Below are 16,466 nucleotides of genomic sequence, written 5' to 3'. Positions count from 1 at the left end.
CCCAACTGTCCACCCTACACCGCTCTCCCACCACCATCGCCTCGTTTTCCAGCTACTTGTCCAACCGCCAACAAGCTGTCCAATGGAAAACTTCAACCTCCCCCTTCCTTTCCACACCCACAGGCATACCTCTCAACCATACCGAATTCCTCGGTATTTCCTGGTTTTGAGGGCAAAATATTGGGGTGCTACAAATTCCCAAGTGGCCCCTTTAAATCCCAGTTTTTTTTATTTTTTTTATTTTACAGTTTGTAGTTATGACAAGTTACTCCTGATGTTATCACACATTACTAGCATCCTGCCTGACTCTCTCATATTGTTTCAGGAAATTCAGGTTATTGTGCATTGTGTTCAAACTCCAGAAGATAAGCAGAAGTAATTATGATAACACAATGTATGCTAATTGTTGCAAATGGAGCTGTCAGAATCACCAGTTGTTAAGTTACACAAAAAAAAATAGCAGCTTCAAGAAAGTAACAGAAACGCTGTTCGGTCAGCTGAAGACAGTATACTTCCATTAAATTCCATAAAAGAAATTCCATAACACATAAAACTCTGTTAGAACACAACCCACCCCAACTCATTATTTAAAACCGTTCTTACCAAGAAACCAAAACCACACCATATTTTTATCTACAGCAGTGGCACACTTGGCAAGGCAATTGGAGACCACCTCGGACGAAACATCTTTCCAATGAACGTGTGTCGAAAATTCATCCTGAGTGGTTGCTTGTTTCCAGTCTTATGGATGTTTGAAGAGTGGCTTGTATTTGTAACTAAATGAAATGTTCAGAATTAAAGTCAATTTTTATCTCTTATTTGTTTGGCTTTACAAAAACGTAAATGTGTGTTTGCTGTTTAATGTGATCTACTAAAACAGGTAAGGTAATGAACAATTATTCATTTATTACAGCAAGTACGTATGCAAAGCATTCTTTTTGCTGTAGTCTTAAACAAGAGTTCCATGCAAGGAATGAGAGGTCTTGTTAGTGTTCCCAATTGTTTGCCTTTCCCAGTGGCCCTGTGCTTCTCTGTGAAGACATAATTTTGGCCCACTGAGCTGCTTTGAAAATTGTACAATGTTTCGGTATTCCTTTTTTTTTTTTTTTTTTTTTTGTGACAGCGAAGACGAGTTAGTTTGAGTGTTACTTGTCCAGTTAGCATGTGCAGAGGAGGCCGCTATTGGTCAACAGGGAGGAGATCTTATTGTAGATTGTTGTTCCTAAGCTCCTTTAAATGGCTAGCCTTTCCAGTCCCTGAGTAATGCTCACTGGATTGAGTGTTCACAGATTGCTTTTAGGCCCACAAACAGGAACAGGAGGAACAGTGTGCATGTTTCTGTGAGAGAGAGAAATGAGGGGATATGAAATTCTTAACCGAGATGCATTGCTTGTAAATTCTTAAAAAAAATCAAGATGCTAAGACCCAGATGCAAAAGTGGCATTTAGAGCTGCAGGTTGGGCCCCAGTCTCATGCAGCTTTCCTTCCTCTCCCACCCAGACGGTAGTTTAACATGTACAGCTTTACCTGCATAGGCTGCATTCAGCAACAACCTGGTGAACAAAAAGGAAGAGAACCTTGAGGGTATTAATACTGTTTGTCCTCTACCCAAAATGCAGGAAAATATCTGAAACCGGAGTGTAAAACTTGGAGTTTCTTATACATTTTCTAAAATAAAAGTAGTCTACACTGCTAGTCATGGTCATGGTTTACTTAAGTACAACTCATCACATTTTCTCCAGCTGTCACCAGTTTTGCATGGGGTAAAGAGGGACAAAACTAAAGTATGAGTCAAAACCAGGGACATCTCTAAAACAAATATGATTTTGCCATTTCTCAAAAGTAAAAAAATTTAAATGTCGAAACAATGCACGTTAAGTTTTTTGAGATTTGTAATTTAAAAAAAAAAGTTAAGTGGCACTCAGCCTAACTGCCTATCTGAGACAGTGCAGATGGCACCCAGTTTCAGGTAGCACTATTCAGTAACAATGGAGAGTAGACACAGAGGTCTAGCGCCCCCAGCTGTTAACGGAACTCCTCAGAATGAATTCATAAACAGGAAGCAAAGGAGGCTCAGTGTTTTTTCAAATGTTTCCAGGCTGTGTTTGTCGTTTGGTTGGAGGTGTGAAGGTTAAATAGAATTTTGTGATGAAGAAGCATACAGACCAAGTAGACACAATAGCCTGCCAGACTAGTTTAATACAGTAATCTCATCTGATGCTGTGACTCCTTAATTATTTTAATTTACCCTGTGATATCTATTTTCCTGGAGAAGCAAAATATAATTTATTTTTTCTTACTCTACAGACAAAAACAAAACTGTATTTAGCAAGACTAGTAAGCATTACATGCAGGAGCGTATTCATATATGTCATTGATAAGGGTAAATGTTTTTTGAGTTCCATCATAACATGGTTTGGTTTTACTGGCTGATGCATTAAACAAGTACGTACTAACAACATTACAAAGTGACATAAAACGTAGTTATTAGTAGCAGTTTAGAGACTATTGTCTAAGTTCTAAACCATTGATATAAATACCAACTATTTACTTACACGTGAATAACTATTTCACAGAACATAGCTTTTTAGTTTATTTATATAAATACATTATATTTAATAACTGGCTGATTGAACTAGTCTTACTGACCCCTTTCGGTCATGACACAACTTATACTTCAAGGTCTTTCCCGCTGTGTTAGCAAGGTCAGTGTCACAGTCCTAAATTTTGCCCATCATAACTCTTAAAATACTTAAATTGCTGACTTGTCTGTGCATAGGTCTCAACTGTCCAAATTTTTGCTTCATATTTTTGGTCTGTTCCATATAAAATTTTTTGGTTTTCTGCAAATCATTGAGGACTGAAGTCAGAAAATAACTGCAAGCATTATAGTTTCATACTGTCTATCCTTCAGAAGATTCATTCTAATGCAAAATATGCTATTCTGTCAACTTTGTAAGTTTATAAGAGCTATACATAAAAATGATCCATATTTCCACCCATTTATAGCATTGTTCAGATTTCTTGTGTTAAGAGGTTGAGAGCTGAGAGGTATGGTGTGTGTGTGTGTGTGTGTGTGTGTGTGTGTGTGTGTGTGTGTGTGTGTGTGTGTGTGTGTGTGTGTGTGTGTGTGTGTGTCTGTGTGTGTTCTGGTTACATCATGTTCATGTTGTGTTTTTTAAAATTAGCATAGCAGCAGTTAATTTTATTTTTATAAAAGAAAATTGCATGTCAGTTTTATACAAGTACAAAGTTTGATACAAGTTCAAATGCTAATATAAATAAAACACAGTTGTTATATTTTGTGTTTAATATTTTTTCTGGTCTTCAGTTTGCGTATGAAAGTTGGTATCCCACAATTCCATTGGAGTGGGTGGGTTTACATAATTATGTATGCAATTGTTATGTTAGTCAGCATACAGATTTGTACCTATTTTTCATGGGCCTTTGCCCAGATTTTGATGTTTCCAGGTTGAGAGGTATACCCACAGGTGTCCCACAAAGTTCTGTTCTTGGCCCTCTTCTCTTCAACCTATTCATTAACAACTTTCATCCCAGACTCTTCTATCATCCAATATACAGATGAGTCAACAATCATCTGCTCAGCCTTCTCCCCCTCCGAGCTCCTAGCAAAAACCCCACTAGCCTTCTCCAAAACATAAACCTGGATGCAGTCTAACCATCTGGCACTAAATGCAAATAAAACCAAACTAATGTTTTTTCCCCAACCGAAGACTCCATTGACAAATCCACATTCACCATACAGAGCCAAAACAACACCCTCCTTGAAATTGATCCCAACACCAAGCTTCTTGTCATCATTATTGATGAAGAACTAAAATTTGACACCGAAATCCACTCCACAATCAAGAAAGTCCACCAAAAGTTAGGTTCCCCTGTACAGGCACAACCACTTCCTAAGGCCCTCTACCCGTCCAACTCTTGCATCCACCTTCCTACTCCCCTCCCTTATGTATGGTGCCCCTCTTTTCACCAATCTCCATCTTGGCCTTCGGTCCAAACTTGAATCCTGCTACCACAAGATCTCCAAATTTGCAACCAGTTCAAAAAACTCATTCCAACACTGCCACTCCCTCCTCACCCTCAGCTGGCTTAAACTACCCAACTACCTCTGTTACCTGCAGCTCGCCATTGCCCACAAGCACATCTTTAAACCCGCCAACTGCCCAGTTCTCACTCAGATCCAGAAAGTAAAATCTCCTTCAGGTCCACAAAACTGCACAACCTCCTGGCCATCTACTGCTGTCCCACTCCTTAGCTAAACAGTGGAACTCTCTCCCTGCACACCTACGCAACCTAACTAACCATACAAATTTCAAATCTCAGCTACTCTCTCATTTTTCTTCCAAATGGGAATGCCCTTGCCATGGTCCAACTTAACCCCCCCCCCCTTCACCTTGCACAGACTCATCCAACTAACTCTACTATTCCTTCATCCCACCCAAAACAACCCCCCCTACTAAAAACTAATTTTCTCTCTAATATCTATTGTACTATACTCTCCAATCTCAAATATACTATTACCCTCTCCATGCACAATATTTTCCTAGCCTACTAATGGCTAGTAGCTTTATATTTTGAAATGTTAAACCTACAATTGAGTTTATAACAAAAATATTCACTTTTTGTAAATGCTGAAATTTCTGTATTGAATTATGTTTTTTCATTTTGTGACAAACCAATTGTGAATATCATGGAGCTTATCTGTAAATGTTTAATTAGCTGTATGAGCGATGTCCTTTTGTAACAGTTGAAATGTAACTTGCAATTATTGTGGAGCGTTTCTCCCTGAGCCTTCACTGAAAATGGGCTCTTCTTGACCCAGTGGACTTCCCCGGTCATCAAACTTAATTAAATACATTTGTTTTTCAATTGAATTGTACAGGTTATAGGTCACATTAAAGGTGGGGAAGTTTTAAAATGATTTATTGTGGTCTCATTTTTTTATATCACAAAAAATGGCATTTTAATAGGGGTGTGTACACTTTTTATATCCACTGTAAGTAATTTGAAGAATTATGTGAAATACCAGCTAAGAATACAGTGGCAAGTGTAGAAAAATGGTGAGGGGAGACGTGTGAGTATGATCAATTAATAAGACCATACGTTGATACAGAATTTTGGGGAAATGAGATTATTAATTTGTCCAAATTTTGGAAACTGAGATTATTAACTTGACAGTGTTTGTTTGTCAGTCTATAGTAGATTTAGAATCAAGAAATTAATAGTTTATAAGGTAAAGGAAGAAAAAAGCTGAGAAGTTGATTATATTAACATGTAATAGTGTGGCTGTTGATGGGTATTTACGATATTAGATGATTCCACATTTTGTGCAAGTTAAATAGACATGAAGTTGAATTTTACTTGAGTTTTTAAATGTGGAGAAATTAGAAATATGACAAATTCCTGTGGGAGTGAGTTTTTGGTCAGTAAGAAGTGACTTAGAGCTTGATTTGAAGTGGCAGCAGTTGGGTGAACTGATGTCTAATGAATAAACCACACTTACCAGTGACGGTTTGCTCATAACAAGCCAAGTGGATGAGAGGTGTATTGCAGTGCTGAAAAAGGAAAAGGAAAATACAGAAATGAATTGTTCTGGGTTGGCTACAATTTGCCAGTTTTGCTCAACTTACATTTCTTACGTATAAAGGTCTAGCTATTTCTTCTAGATAGCTACGTGATGTTATATACAAGCAGAAAATAATTTTAAGATCTCAGTGTACTGCAAACTGAAGCTAACTGCAGTTGAAACAGCATCCAGCTGCAACCTTTCCTTCCTTCCTAAGTGAATCCACACCTCTTACATTCTACGGCGCCATTATCTTAAAGAAAAAAAAAAGAAACTTATTTTTAAGGATGTAGGCACAAAAACTGTATATAAATAATATCCCAAAAGTAATAAAAATATAACAAATCTCCACATTTCTTACATTAATGCTATTCTCTCAGTTTGTGCTTTCAGCTTTTCTCGGTTATGTGGTGTGCTAAGTTATTCATTGCTGCTTACCAGCCACTGGATGTGATGATTCTGTGGACTTAATTCCATCCACAAATAAACAACTATCAGTGACCTATGATAGGGTCTACACGTCTACATATATCACTCAGAGTATTCAAAACATAGTTGCAAAAAACATTGCATTATCAGTTCCATCTGCAGGTTCATAGGGTATTACTAGCCTATTGATTTGTGAGGATCTTTAGAAGCCTTGCATTCTTATGGCATTTTTAGCCTTTGTGATTTAAGGGGCAAAAGTGTTAACCAGGGCTGAATGTGTGGCTTTCCAACCATTTGTCCAGATTACATTTGAATAGAATAAGGAAATTAGCCAAGCCACACCAGGATAAAAGACAGACCAGTTTAATACACAACATTTAGCGCTTTCGTCAGGGTATATCCAAAGACTTCTTCAGAAACACACCAGGACCAAGACAGACCAGTTTAATACACAAAATGTAGCGCTTTCGTCAGGGTATATCCAAAGACGACTTCAGAATTTTATTTTGTGTATTAAACTGGTCTGTCTTGGTCCTGGTGTGGCTTGGCTCGTTTTTGGCCCTTGTATGTTGGTTCTTGGTATGTGACTATCTACAGAATAAGGAATTTACTTTGTTTTACATTTAGAGGAAGAGGATTGCAAAGAAGTGGTATTCTCAGTGATACATATCTATGCCTCCTACATGTTTTATTTATGTTGTAGAAGAGATTAATGTCTTTTGAGTTGGTGTTTATGCCACCATTAGACTTGCAGATGTGAAGCAGATCTGAGAGTATAAGATTTGCTGAAGCTGTGTATGTGAGGCAGAGAATGACCCTCAGCAGCCTGTGCAATACTGAGAAAAGGGACAAAGCTTTTAAATGGTCAATGTAGTTTTTATGATTTAGGCCTTTGATGTTCTTGGTGAGAAAGCACTCTGTTAAGTGTTTGGGTAGGTACATACTAAAGGGGGCATTATACTAAATGATAGACCTAATAAGTGGCAAATACAGTGGAATGATCACACCTCTGGATCTGGATTTTACACCCTTACTAATGGGTTACACAGTAAAAAAAAAAAAAATGATGTGCTTACCATAGTAGATACATGATGATTGAAGGACAGGTTGTTGTCCACATAGGTTCCCAGGCCTCTTACTGCCTGATCAGTTTTCAGGGATGTTCTGTCAATATAATAGTTATAGAGGGTGTCGTACTTGCTAAGGAGACTGTTAGACTCCACAGTTACAGTCATCTGCAAACTTGGTCAGACAAAAAGTCTTAACATTAGCTTTGACCTCTGAGAAGTAAATGCCTAAGAAGAATGGCCCAAGCCCTGAACCCTGTGGTACACCTCTAGTGACAGGTCTTTTGGTGGATGTAGAGCTGCCTACCCTAATTTTCGCATCTATATCATAACATCGCAGACGCAAAATGTCGAATGCTCACAAGATCGAAAATGCCAAAACTCAAATTTGGTATTGTGGGGGGCTATGCCCCCAACACCCCCAGCTAAATATATATTCCAAACTCCGAGATAGCACTACAGTGAGGAAAGGGCAAATATCCCAATCTTCACTGTACTGCGATCTCAAAAACAGACCCTTAACATTTCGGCACTTTCGCTGTTGTGCCGTTCGACATTTTTATTTTTTGATAACATGATATCGATCCTAATTTTCTGGGTTCTTTTTGTAAGCCAGTTTGCTATCCAAAAGTTACATAAGGATTAACATGAGGGTGAGTTTATCAGCAATATCTGAGTGCAGGATGATGTTGAATGCTTTTGTGAGACATACTGTGTGGATCATTTCTCTCTAATCCATTGTTTCAGTAACCTTTTCAAAGATGTCAGACAGGTTAAGCAGGTAGAATCTGCCCTTGACATAACCAAACTGGTTTAGGTCAAGAGTTTATAAATTTCATATGCCCTTATTTATTAATTCCATAGTGATCCTCTCCATAGTCTTACAGAGGACGCTAGTCCTACTTATGGTTCTATAATTACCATGGTCCATTAGTGTCCCAACTTTGTGCAGGAGTGCTGCCTGTTGCTGCTCACCAAACTGGTTTAAGTTGCGTTTACAAATTCCTAATGCCCTTATTTATTAATTCCATAGTGACCCTCTCCATAGCCGTGCAGATGATGTTGGTCAGACATATGGGTCTGTAGTTACCATAGTTCATTGTTTGTTCAGGGAGGTTGACTGTTGCTGCCTTCCATTAATCTGATACAAAACCTGTTTGGAAGCTGATATTGAATAGCTTCTGTGCGGGGGGGGGGGGGGGGGGATTGAAAGGTCCTGTTTCCAGTAGGCAGCCTGATATGGTATCTGGCTCTGTAGAAGCAATGGTTTTGGCCTTGGAAGGTGCTTTGAGGACTTGTTCTTGGGAGATCTTTGGGCGGACATAGATATGGGTATGTGATCTGGGAATGTAGGGTAGAATTAAGGATAAACTTATTTGCTAGTAGATTAGTTATGTTCTCAGGGTCTGAGTATGTGATATAATTTACTATTAACCCTGTGCACTGCTGGGCATTATTCCAAGGTTTCTAACATAGTTAATGAAGACTTTATGGTTGTCTATCACCTGAGTGGCTATTTTTATCTCATGTAACTTTGGTTAATTTGATCTGAAACCAGAGTTCCCAGTTCAGTTTAGCAAGAGCATTTTTGGCATCTTGTATGTTACATTTATTATTGCATACACTGAGGGTTTTTTTCTTTTATTGTAGCACCTTGTTTATATTTTGGTTCCACCATAGGGTTTTATTTTTTAAACTGACGTATTTACTTTGGAGTGGGACAGATGCATGTATGCTGCTATTCACATGGCCATATAATTTGGCAGCAAAAGATTCCACATATACAGTAGGAACATCATATTGGAGGGAGATGTTGAGTTTACCCAGGGTATCACTCAGTTTCCGTAGATTAGCCTTTGATTATCTCTGAATACTAGGTATTCAAAGATTCTTCTGCATCAGTCTTTTGGAGAATGTGATGGATGTATGGCCTGATTTGACTAGGGAGGAAGTTACATCTAGTGGGGAATAGAGCTGGGCCATATTGGTGTGGACCAAGTCTAGGATTTTGTCTCCTCTGTTTATGAATTCCTGAAATAACTGGGGGTACATGTTAGGGGATGTATAAATCTCCCATTTGATGGAGGGGTAGATGAAGTCCTCAATAAGAATGGTATTTGGCCTAATACATAGGTACTGTATATTACTCAGGTAAGAGGTATGAGCCAAAAAGAGCAGTGAGGGACTCCTACAATTAGCTATGATTTGGTGACTGGTTTTGTTAAAGATAAATTGTTTCATGACCCTGGGGGTGAAATTTTGTTTTATGAATAATTGTTGAAACCCTGCACTGATGTGGTACTATCAGTCGTCTTGAACCATGTTTTCCTGACAGTGCATATATTGAAAGGGAAGCTGTGTTCCTACTAGTGTCCCATACTCAGCTCTCCAGACTCACTTTTATTCCCAGAAGAAATGTGACAATTTTCCTTGTTTTCCCATCAACCCAAAGAAATGCTCATCACAAGTCTCTGACATTTTTCCAAATGGTACATCTCAAAGCACATCTGTTTTAGAGACACATATCCTACTTGGTCATAACATCTTTGTCACTTTTTCTGAGTTCGCTTTTTGCACCGTTGTGTATACTGATGAATGTTCAATATGGTGCCATGATTTATGCTGTATGTCTAATTGCAAGCATCTAATGCTGCATCAGGTCTGCAGTGGCAACTCAAAGAATCTAACCTTTGCCCATAGTTGAGCAACTTTTGTGTGTCATTGTATGTGCGAGGTTCACAGTGGAGGGCATTATTGGGATCTATATGGACAAGATTAAGGTTATTGGTTATTGATTTTACTGGTACATATGTACAGAATCACCAATGGAATGAAGCTGAGTGCCATTGAAACAAAAGTGATCATGCCCCTCCCATGCAGTGTGAAAAGTGTTTCTAGGTGGTCAGTCACAGTTGTTGCAAAGTCTGTAGTGTCCCCCAAATAAAATTGTCAACATAGGAGCAAACAGCCCACTTACCTTGTCTTCTTTATTTTGCCAGAAGAATAGAGCAGGGTCCAGGTATAATAGTTTTCTAAAGTTAATACGTATGGCATCTTTAACCTTATTGTGCTGCTAAAGTGAAGAATCTTCCAGTCCACTGATGTACTTTTTCCTGTAATATTCTCATGCATTTTGCCTTATGGAGAGGCCTTCTGTAGATGTCATTACTGTAAGAGATTTAAATGTCCACGGAATGGATCTTCTGCTGTTTTTGATGCTTCTGTTACATTTTCTTGAAGGAACACTGCTTGTCTCTCAAATGCATGGCACTATTTTCTTGAAGAAATGAATGCTTATTTCAAAAAGGAATTAGACACGTTCTGATCACATCACCCCCACACACATCCCTTATTAATGTTTACTGACTCTGAGATCATATTGTTTTATAGAAACAGCAAAAGGTTTCACTTTTTTCTTTATTATTGAGACCCCAACACATACACTAACATTATGTATACACAGAATAATTCATTTCTGGGCAAGTAATGCCTAAGCAACTTTAAAATTAGCAAAGAATACAAGGAAAAGTGCACTCATGCATTCTCCTTATTAGGACTGGTAAGAGAATCCATTCTTGTCAAACAAATTTATGAAGCAGTTTTAATGACTGAGACTTTCATAAGCTCTAAAATGTGTATTTCCTTGAGGCTTCTAGCCACAAAATGAACTTTTGGCCCAATGTCTGCAGGAGTCTCCTTTTAAGATACATACATACCTGATGAAACACACTTTTGCACTCCATATTTAACTTGTTTATTTACTTATTTTCATTTGCTTATTTCATTTATGATTATTTACTATTCCTTGCATGCAGCTCACAAATCCTGCTGAACCTGAAGCAGTGATGCTGTAGGTAAAGCTGCAGTAGTTGAAAGGAAACCCGAAAATGTTGGAAGGTTCCCTGTCCTGTGCCAGAACATGTCACAGGACAAAGTTGCTAAGGGACACATAACTGAAGGAGAAGCCTACATGGACCAGTTACAGCACAGTGAATGAGCAGCAGCCCTCCATGAGTATACGGGAGTTTACTGAGTATACACCTAGCTGGCTGTCACAGTGTTACAACAGTGTTATCACAGGAAGGCCAGCAGAAAATGAGAGCATTGAACACGCATCAACAAATGGTGCAAAACCAGTGGGGGAATAAAAAGATTAGCAGAATAGAGAGAGCATTTGATGCAAGCCCCAACACAGTAAGCCTATCCATTGCAAGGAAAGTAACATAATGAAAGGACAAAAAGTAGCTACCTCAAGGGATATGCTGGCTGAAACTTGCCAAGATATTTGGCAGAACACCAACAGTGAGGTGGTCCTAATAGTGCCCACCACCAGAAGGCCGAAATAGACAATTGCAAGGGCACAGTGACAAGCATAAGTGACCCCTAAACTGACCTTTGATGGGCATCAAAGCAAAGGCGTACCCTGTAAATATTAGCCAGTTTCTCCTATGAACTTCTAAGATGGTGGTATCAGCAGAAGAAAATGTGTAAGATTTATCAGATTGTAGTGGCTTTTGGCAGATAACATCTTTCCCACCCAGGTGGTAGTATGCTAGCATTTGTATACCATCTACTGGCACATCGATATGGGTACTTGTTAGATGATCAAAAGCCGAAGACGTTGATCTTCATAATATTGAATTCAAAATGTTCAATATTCACTAGGTTGACAAATGCTGTTAGCTTATTTCTAACATTGTGGCAAAACTAAGAGTAGGTTTTGTCCTTTCCCTGCTGTAGTGTGATCTTAGAGTTGGTGTATAATTTGCTGGGGGTGTGGGGGGCATGGGAGGTTTACCCCAGCCTAAAAAATGATGTTTTATGCTTTTTGGCTTGATTTCAATATTCTGAGCATTTCTTATTGTGCTTTCGATGTTTTGAATGCCAACTATTTGTGTAGTCAACATTCTGACATAGAGCCTATTGTTATAGCATCAGCATGCTGGATGGTGTCTGTAGTGCATACCATCATGAAAAGGAAGTCAAGTGCTAGCATATAGAGTATTGTGGAGTACTGTTTTCAACCTGTGCAAGAAGTACAGGATGCAGATACATACATACATACATAGTATGTAATCATCAGTTTTGAGCATACTGCTATCACAACTGTCTGTTACTACATTTCCAATGGCAACCCCAAGGGATGATTTTTCTTCTTTGGACAAATATTGCGGTGCCAGTTGCAACACTTATCATACTTGTATGGGACAGATGGACCGTTTGCCATCCAAATGAGAATTTTCATATTCGTGATATTTTCAAAGGACAAGGTCTTACCCGTTTTCATTAAACCACAGGAGATGGTGCCCACAGTCAGTCATGATGTTGTCAGGTTCGTCAACCATCACTGTGTAAGTGGATGACCCCACAAGCATGCCACCAGACACCATGTTGTAAAACAATTGCCATACACATTTACAGCACATTCCTGGGATACCTCTGAGCTTGTCCAGCACAACTTTCCTAGAATGCACAATGCAGCCAAAGTGTGATATAGGAGGCTCTGTGTGCTTCCTGTTGTCAGTCTGCTTGAACTGTTCACCATCTTACAATTAATGTAGAACACCATGGATGATCATAGGGCAGCCACTGACACAAGGCAAACCTCTCCTCCATTCCCCCAAGCACTAACATTTCCTGATCCTAGACAATCTTTAAATGGAAGGCATGCCGTTACCTCCCTGTGACATTGTGTGTGTGTGGTGCATTACCTTTATAGTCATACTTTCACAAATGTGCACACTGTTGAGTCACGTGTTTCAGTGGGTTTGAAGGCAGTGATAGTAAATGTCTCCTGATGCTATATTCCAACTAAATAACTTCCAAATCTGTTTACTGGGGAAATGCTGGAAAGCAGGGGGTATTTTAGGAACTTTTTAAGTACCACAGGGAAACAAATCAGATACAGTGAAAAGAAAAGTGAAAACCAAACCATGAAGGACCTCTAAATGTGAGGCTTGAGGATGAAAGGCTCTGGATTAATAGTGGAACTCACCTTTTGAGCAAAAGAGAAATATGTGTTTGTGCCATTGGGTAACATTCAGCTGAATGGTGTGGGCATAAAAATAAGAGATTGCAAGAATGTGTGGCCTTCGACCATATGTATCAAAACAGTTCTGAAGATGTAACTCAAAAGTATGTAGGGACAGGCTAGATCTCTCTCAGATAACAGTATCTGCCAGCATATTCTGTTTTCACCTTTACCCATCAAAAACAAATATGGAGAAAGAGAGAACAAAGTTATCCATTTTGTCGTTTTTTTTTTTTACACAAATAAATAGTTTTGAGGAAAAAGACTTACCAGTTTTTTTATTTTTTAATTTTGCAGAAACTCACATTGCTTCATTCTATCTGGACCCTTACTCTCGTCCACATGAAAAGAGCAGTGGTGCCTGGATGCTTGACTTCATCTGTAAGTTCTATGGTTAAATATTACAGAAATCAGCATGCTTTTTGGGTTTGTCAACATTTCCTTTGAAAGTCTCACTGCAGTGAGATGAGAACATGAAATGTTAAATAGCTATATAAGCAGTATTAGCAGCATATTTTCTGCTACGATACTGAAAAAGAAATGCTATTATTGCTAACACTTCAACAAAATGAGCAGCAATTTGGGGGAATTTGTTATTCAGGAAATGTATAATTGTTAGATAAACTAATTTTATGTGTATTGCGGTGCCACAGATATCCATTAGGCTTATTTCATATTCTAGCCTTCTGGCCCTTGTGTTGCAAGCGTACACTTATATGGTCATGCACCACAGCTTACTGTGTAATCAGAGTTCACATATTCTGGACGGGATGGCAGTGAAAATGCAGTGAGGTTATGTGAGATTGGCATTTGCAATGTAGTACAGCTGTGATTATCTCCATTTACTTTCCTTCTTGTAGTATAAGTGCATTCGTCTTTCATACCTATCTTAATGTCTGCATGGTAAGTATTGTGTTTGCATGTTTTGCTATGGTCCAGTGACCTTCAGTATTTTCACACTTTTCCCTGACAGCTGACAGTTCTATGAGGATTTTGTCCCATTTTGTAGTGCCTCACTGCTTACAAGTGTAAGGCAAACAAAGTATTATAGCCTGCTCCAATCCCAAAACATTATAGTGAGTGTTAGTCAGACATGGGCATACATTTTATTTTGAAAACCGTGTTTAAAAGTGTTGGTAAACAACTTTTGGCAAATCTGGAAATGCAGTATTGGTCTGACAGAATATCCATATAGATATATATATATATATATATATATATATATATATATATATATATATATATATATATATTGAAATATTGTAGCATCCTTAGAGGTACTGATTCTTAAAGTATCATATTAAATATTTTTTGACTGCCATTCCTTCTTAAGCCATCCGTTAGTGGCACATTTTTCCATGATCCCAACTTTCTAGGATTCCAGGAGAGGAAAATGAGAGCCAGAGGTAGTGACCATTTTACAGCAGAACTTAAGATATTTTTAAGTGCTCCTGCCATCACTTAGTTGGCTAGAAAGCATGGTGTAGTGACTTCTGTGCTGAGCCATTATGAGTGCGTACCTGTGATTCCAGACTCCTTGACAGTCCTATGACTTCCCATCACCCATAGTGCAGAACTGCACTACCAGGCCCAGAATAGTACTCTTTTGGCAGGATGTCACCTTCTCTATCTTCCCAAGGTTGGACAAAGCCGTGTCGACCACTCACTTCCACCCCCTTTGATGGCTGTTTTAGCTCCTGAGCCACTAACTGAACCAAGGTTATTTGAGGCATAGTTAGGACAAAAGCACCTATGTCAGTGAAGCAACAGATTCTTGAGTTATCTTTGATAGCAACACTTGAATTGGTTTGACTTTTGTCTGCATTTCTTAAGCATCAGTGCTAATGTGAATGTTATAAAAAACAGTAGTATTTATCATTGCCCAGTATAGTGAGCTTTAGCAGGTTTATTTGTGATGTTTTCTATTTCATTGAATAAGTGAGATGTCTAAGACCCTTTCACAAACTTTTTGCCAATATAGCAGTGTGCTTCCCAATTTGTCAATCTTTTGATAGCTGTTGACAGCGATTATTGTATTTATGAAAACAAAAATTGTGATTCTACTTTACAGAAGTTCCCTTTATTTGATGGAGTAAATTTGAGAGACATGTCATTTTGCTATTAATAAATATTTCAAGTCTTCATATGGAGATTTTAGATTGCTAGTATTTTGATGTATTTATTGATATTACCTCATGTTATTTATTACAGAACTTAACCTGTATGTGACTAATCCTTTTTAATTGTACTGAACTTTATTTACAGCCCCACTGACTGTTTTTTTTTCTTTGAATTTAATTATACAGGCATTATAGATGTCAAAACGTTTTAGTCCCTGCTCATTGTATTGTGTTATTGTGCCTGGAGTGTTATCATATACATAGTGTGTGTGTGTGTTAGTTTAGTGTGTTTTGACTATCTTTTGTTGTTGATGCATATTCTCCATCTGTACTGTATCATCATTTGTCTAACTTTGGCTCAAGTTGTAAAAAAATCCTTTAGCCATTTCACTTACTAGCCTATGTTAAATATTTAAGCAAATGGGGTCACACCTCCTTTGGCTGATGTTTGAAATCCCTGAATAAAAGTGGGGGTATTATTTTACCTCAATGGTCTTCTAGTTCTGCTTGCTGGTCTTGCCTTTTAGTCTTGTCTTGAAATGTATACTTGGACAATTCCATTCTCTCACTGCCTGAGAAGTACTGTCCCACTCGACTTTTCTGTATTTACTAGGTTATAAATCGAGACCACTAGAAATTCCATCATTTTTAGTAGACCTATATTGCAACATCTGCTGCTGTTAATGACTGTGCTTCAAACTTATGACCTACTGACATCAAATATACTTAATTCAAAGACATAGTGGGGGTTCATTTGCTGATCCCAAGCAGACACACCAAAAATAGAAGGTAAAGTGCTCAGGTCAAAGGTCTCTTCACCTACCCATCAGTGGTTGGCTGCTTGCCATTTAAGATTCAGCTGATCCTTACCATCCTTCCACTTGTGGTTTTCTTGACCTTGGCTTTTTCCATTACTGCACCACACTTAAATCCCTTATTCAAGATACGGTGGAAAATTGTTGAATGGATGTGTGACAGTACAGTGCAACAGCTTATTTTGTTGCTAGAGCTAGGACCTGTGTTAACCTATCAGATTCAGATGATTTTTTTAATATTCCTCCCCATAGTGATCTGGACTGGCACTGTATGCAGTGTTGATCAGTTACACAGCTTCTGCTGAATTCATTCAAAGGTCATGTCATATCAGTGGATGTTCATCATTAAAATGTTTCAGTAGCATAAACCTATGTATGATGTACCTCATAGGCTAATATCTGAATACTGGGCTA

The 16,466-nt window shown here is 38.3% G+C and overlaps 1 protein-coding gene across 2 annotated transcripts in view; it reads left to right on the top strand.

The window, feature by feature from the left end:
- The window catches only part of LOC122816758 (probable cytosolic oligopeptidase A), a 907,285-nt gene that overhangs the window by 637,937 nt on the left and 252,882 nt on the right, over window positions 1-16,466 (top strand). For both annotated transcript variants that reach the window (XM_044089771.1, XM_044089769.1), the window contains one exon: window positions 13,415-13,498. In XM_044089771.1, the coding sequence (XP_043945706.1) occupies window positions 13,415-13,498 (84 nt within the window). The remainder of the gene's footprint in view (window positions 1-13,414; window positions 13,499-16,466) is intronic.

This window comes from Protopterus annectens, chromosome 12.part0, assembly GCF_019279795.1.
Source record: "Protopterus annectens isolate FY-2018-M chromosome 12.part0, PAN1.0, whole genome shotgun sequence".
NCBI lineage: Eukaryota > Metazoa > Chordata > Ceratodontiformes > Protopteridae > Protopterus > Protopterus annectens.
The sequence above is the reverse complement of the archived record's forward strand: the minus strand, read 5'-3'. Positions and strand labels throughout refer to the sequence as shown.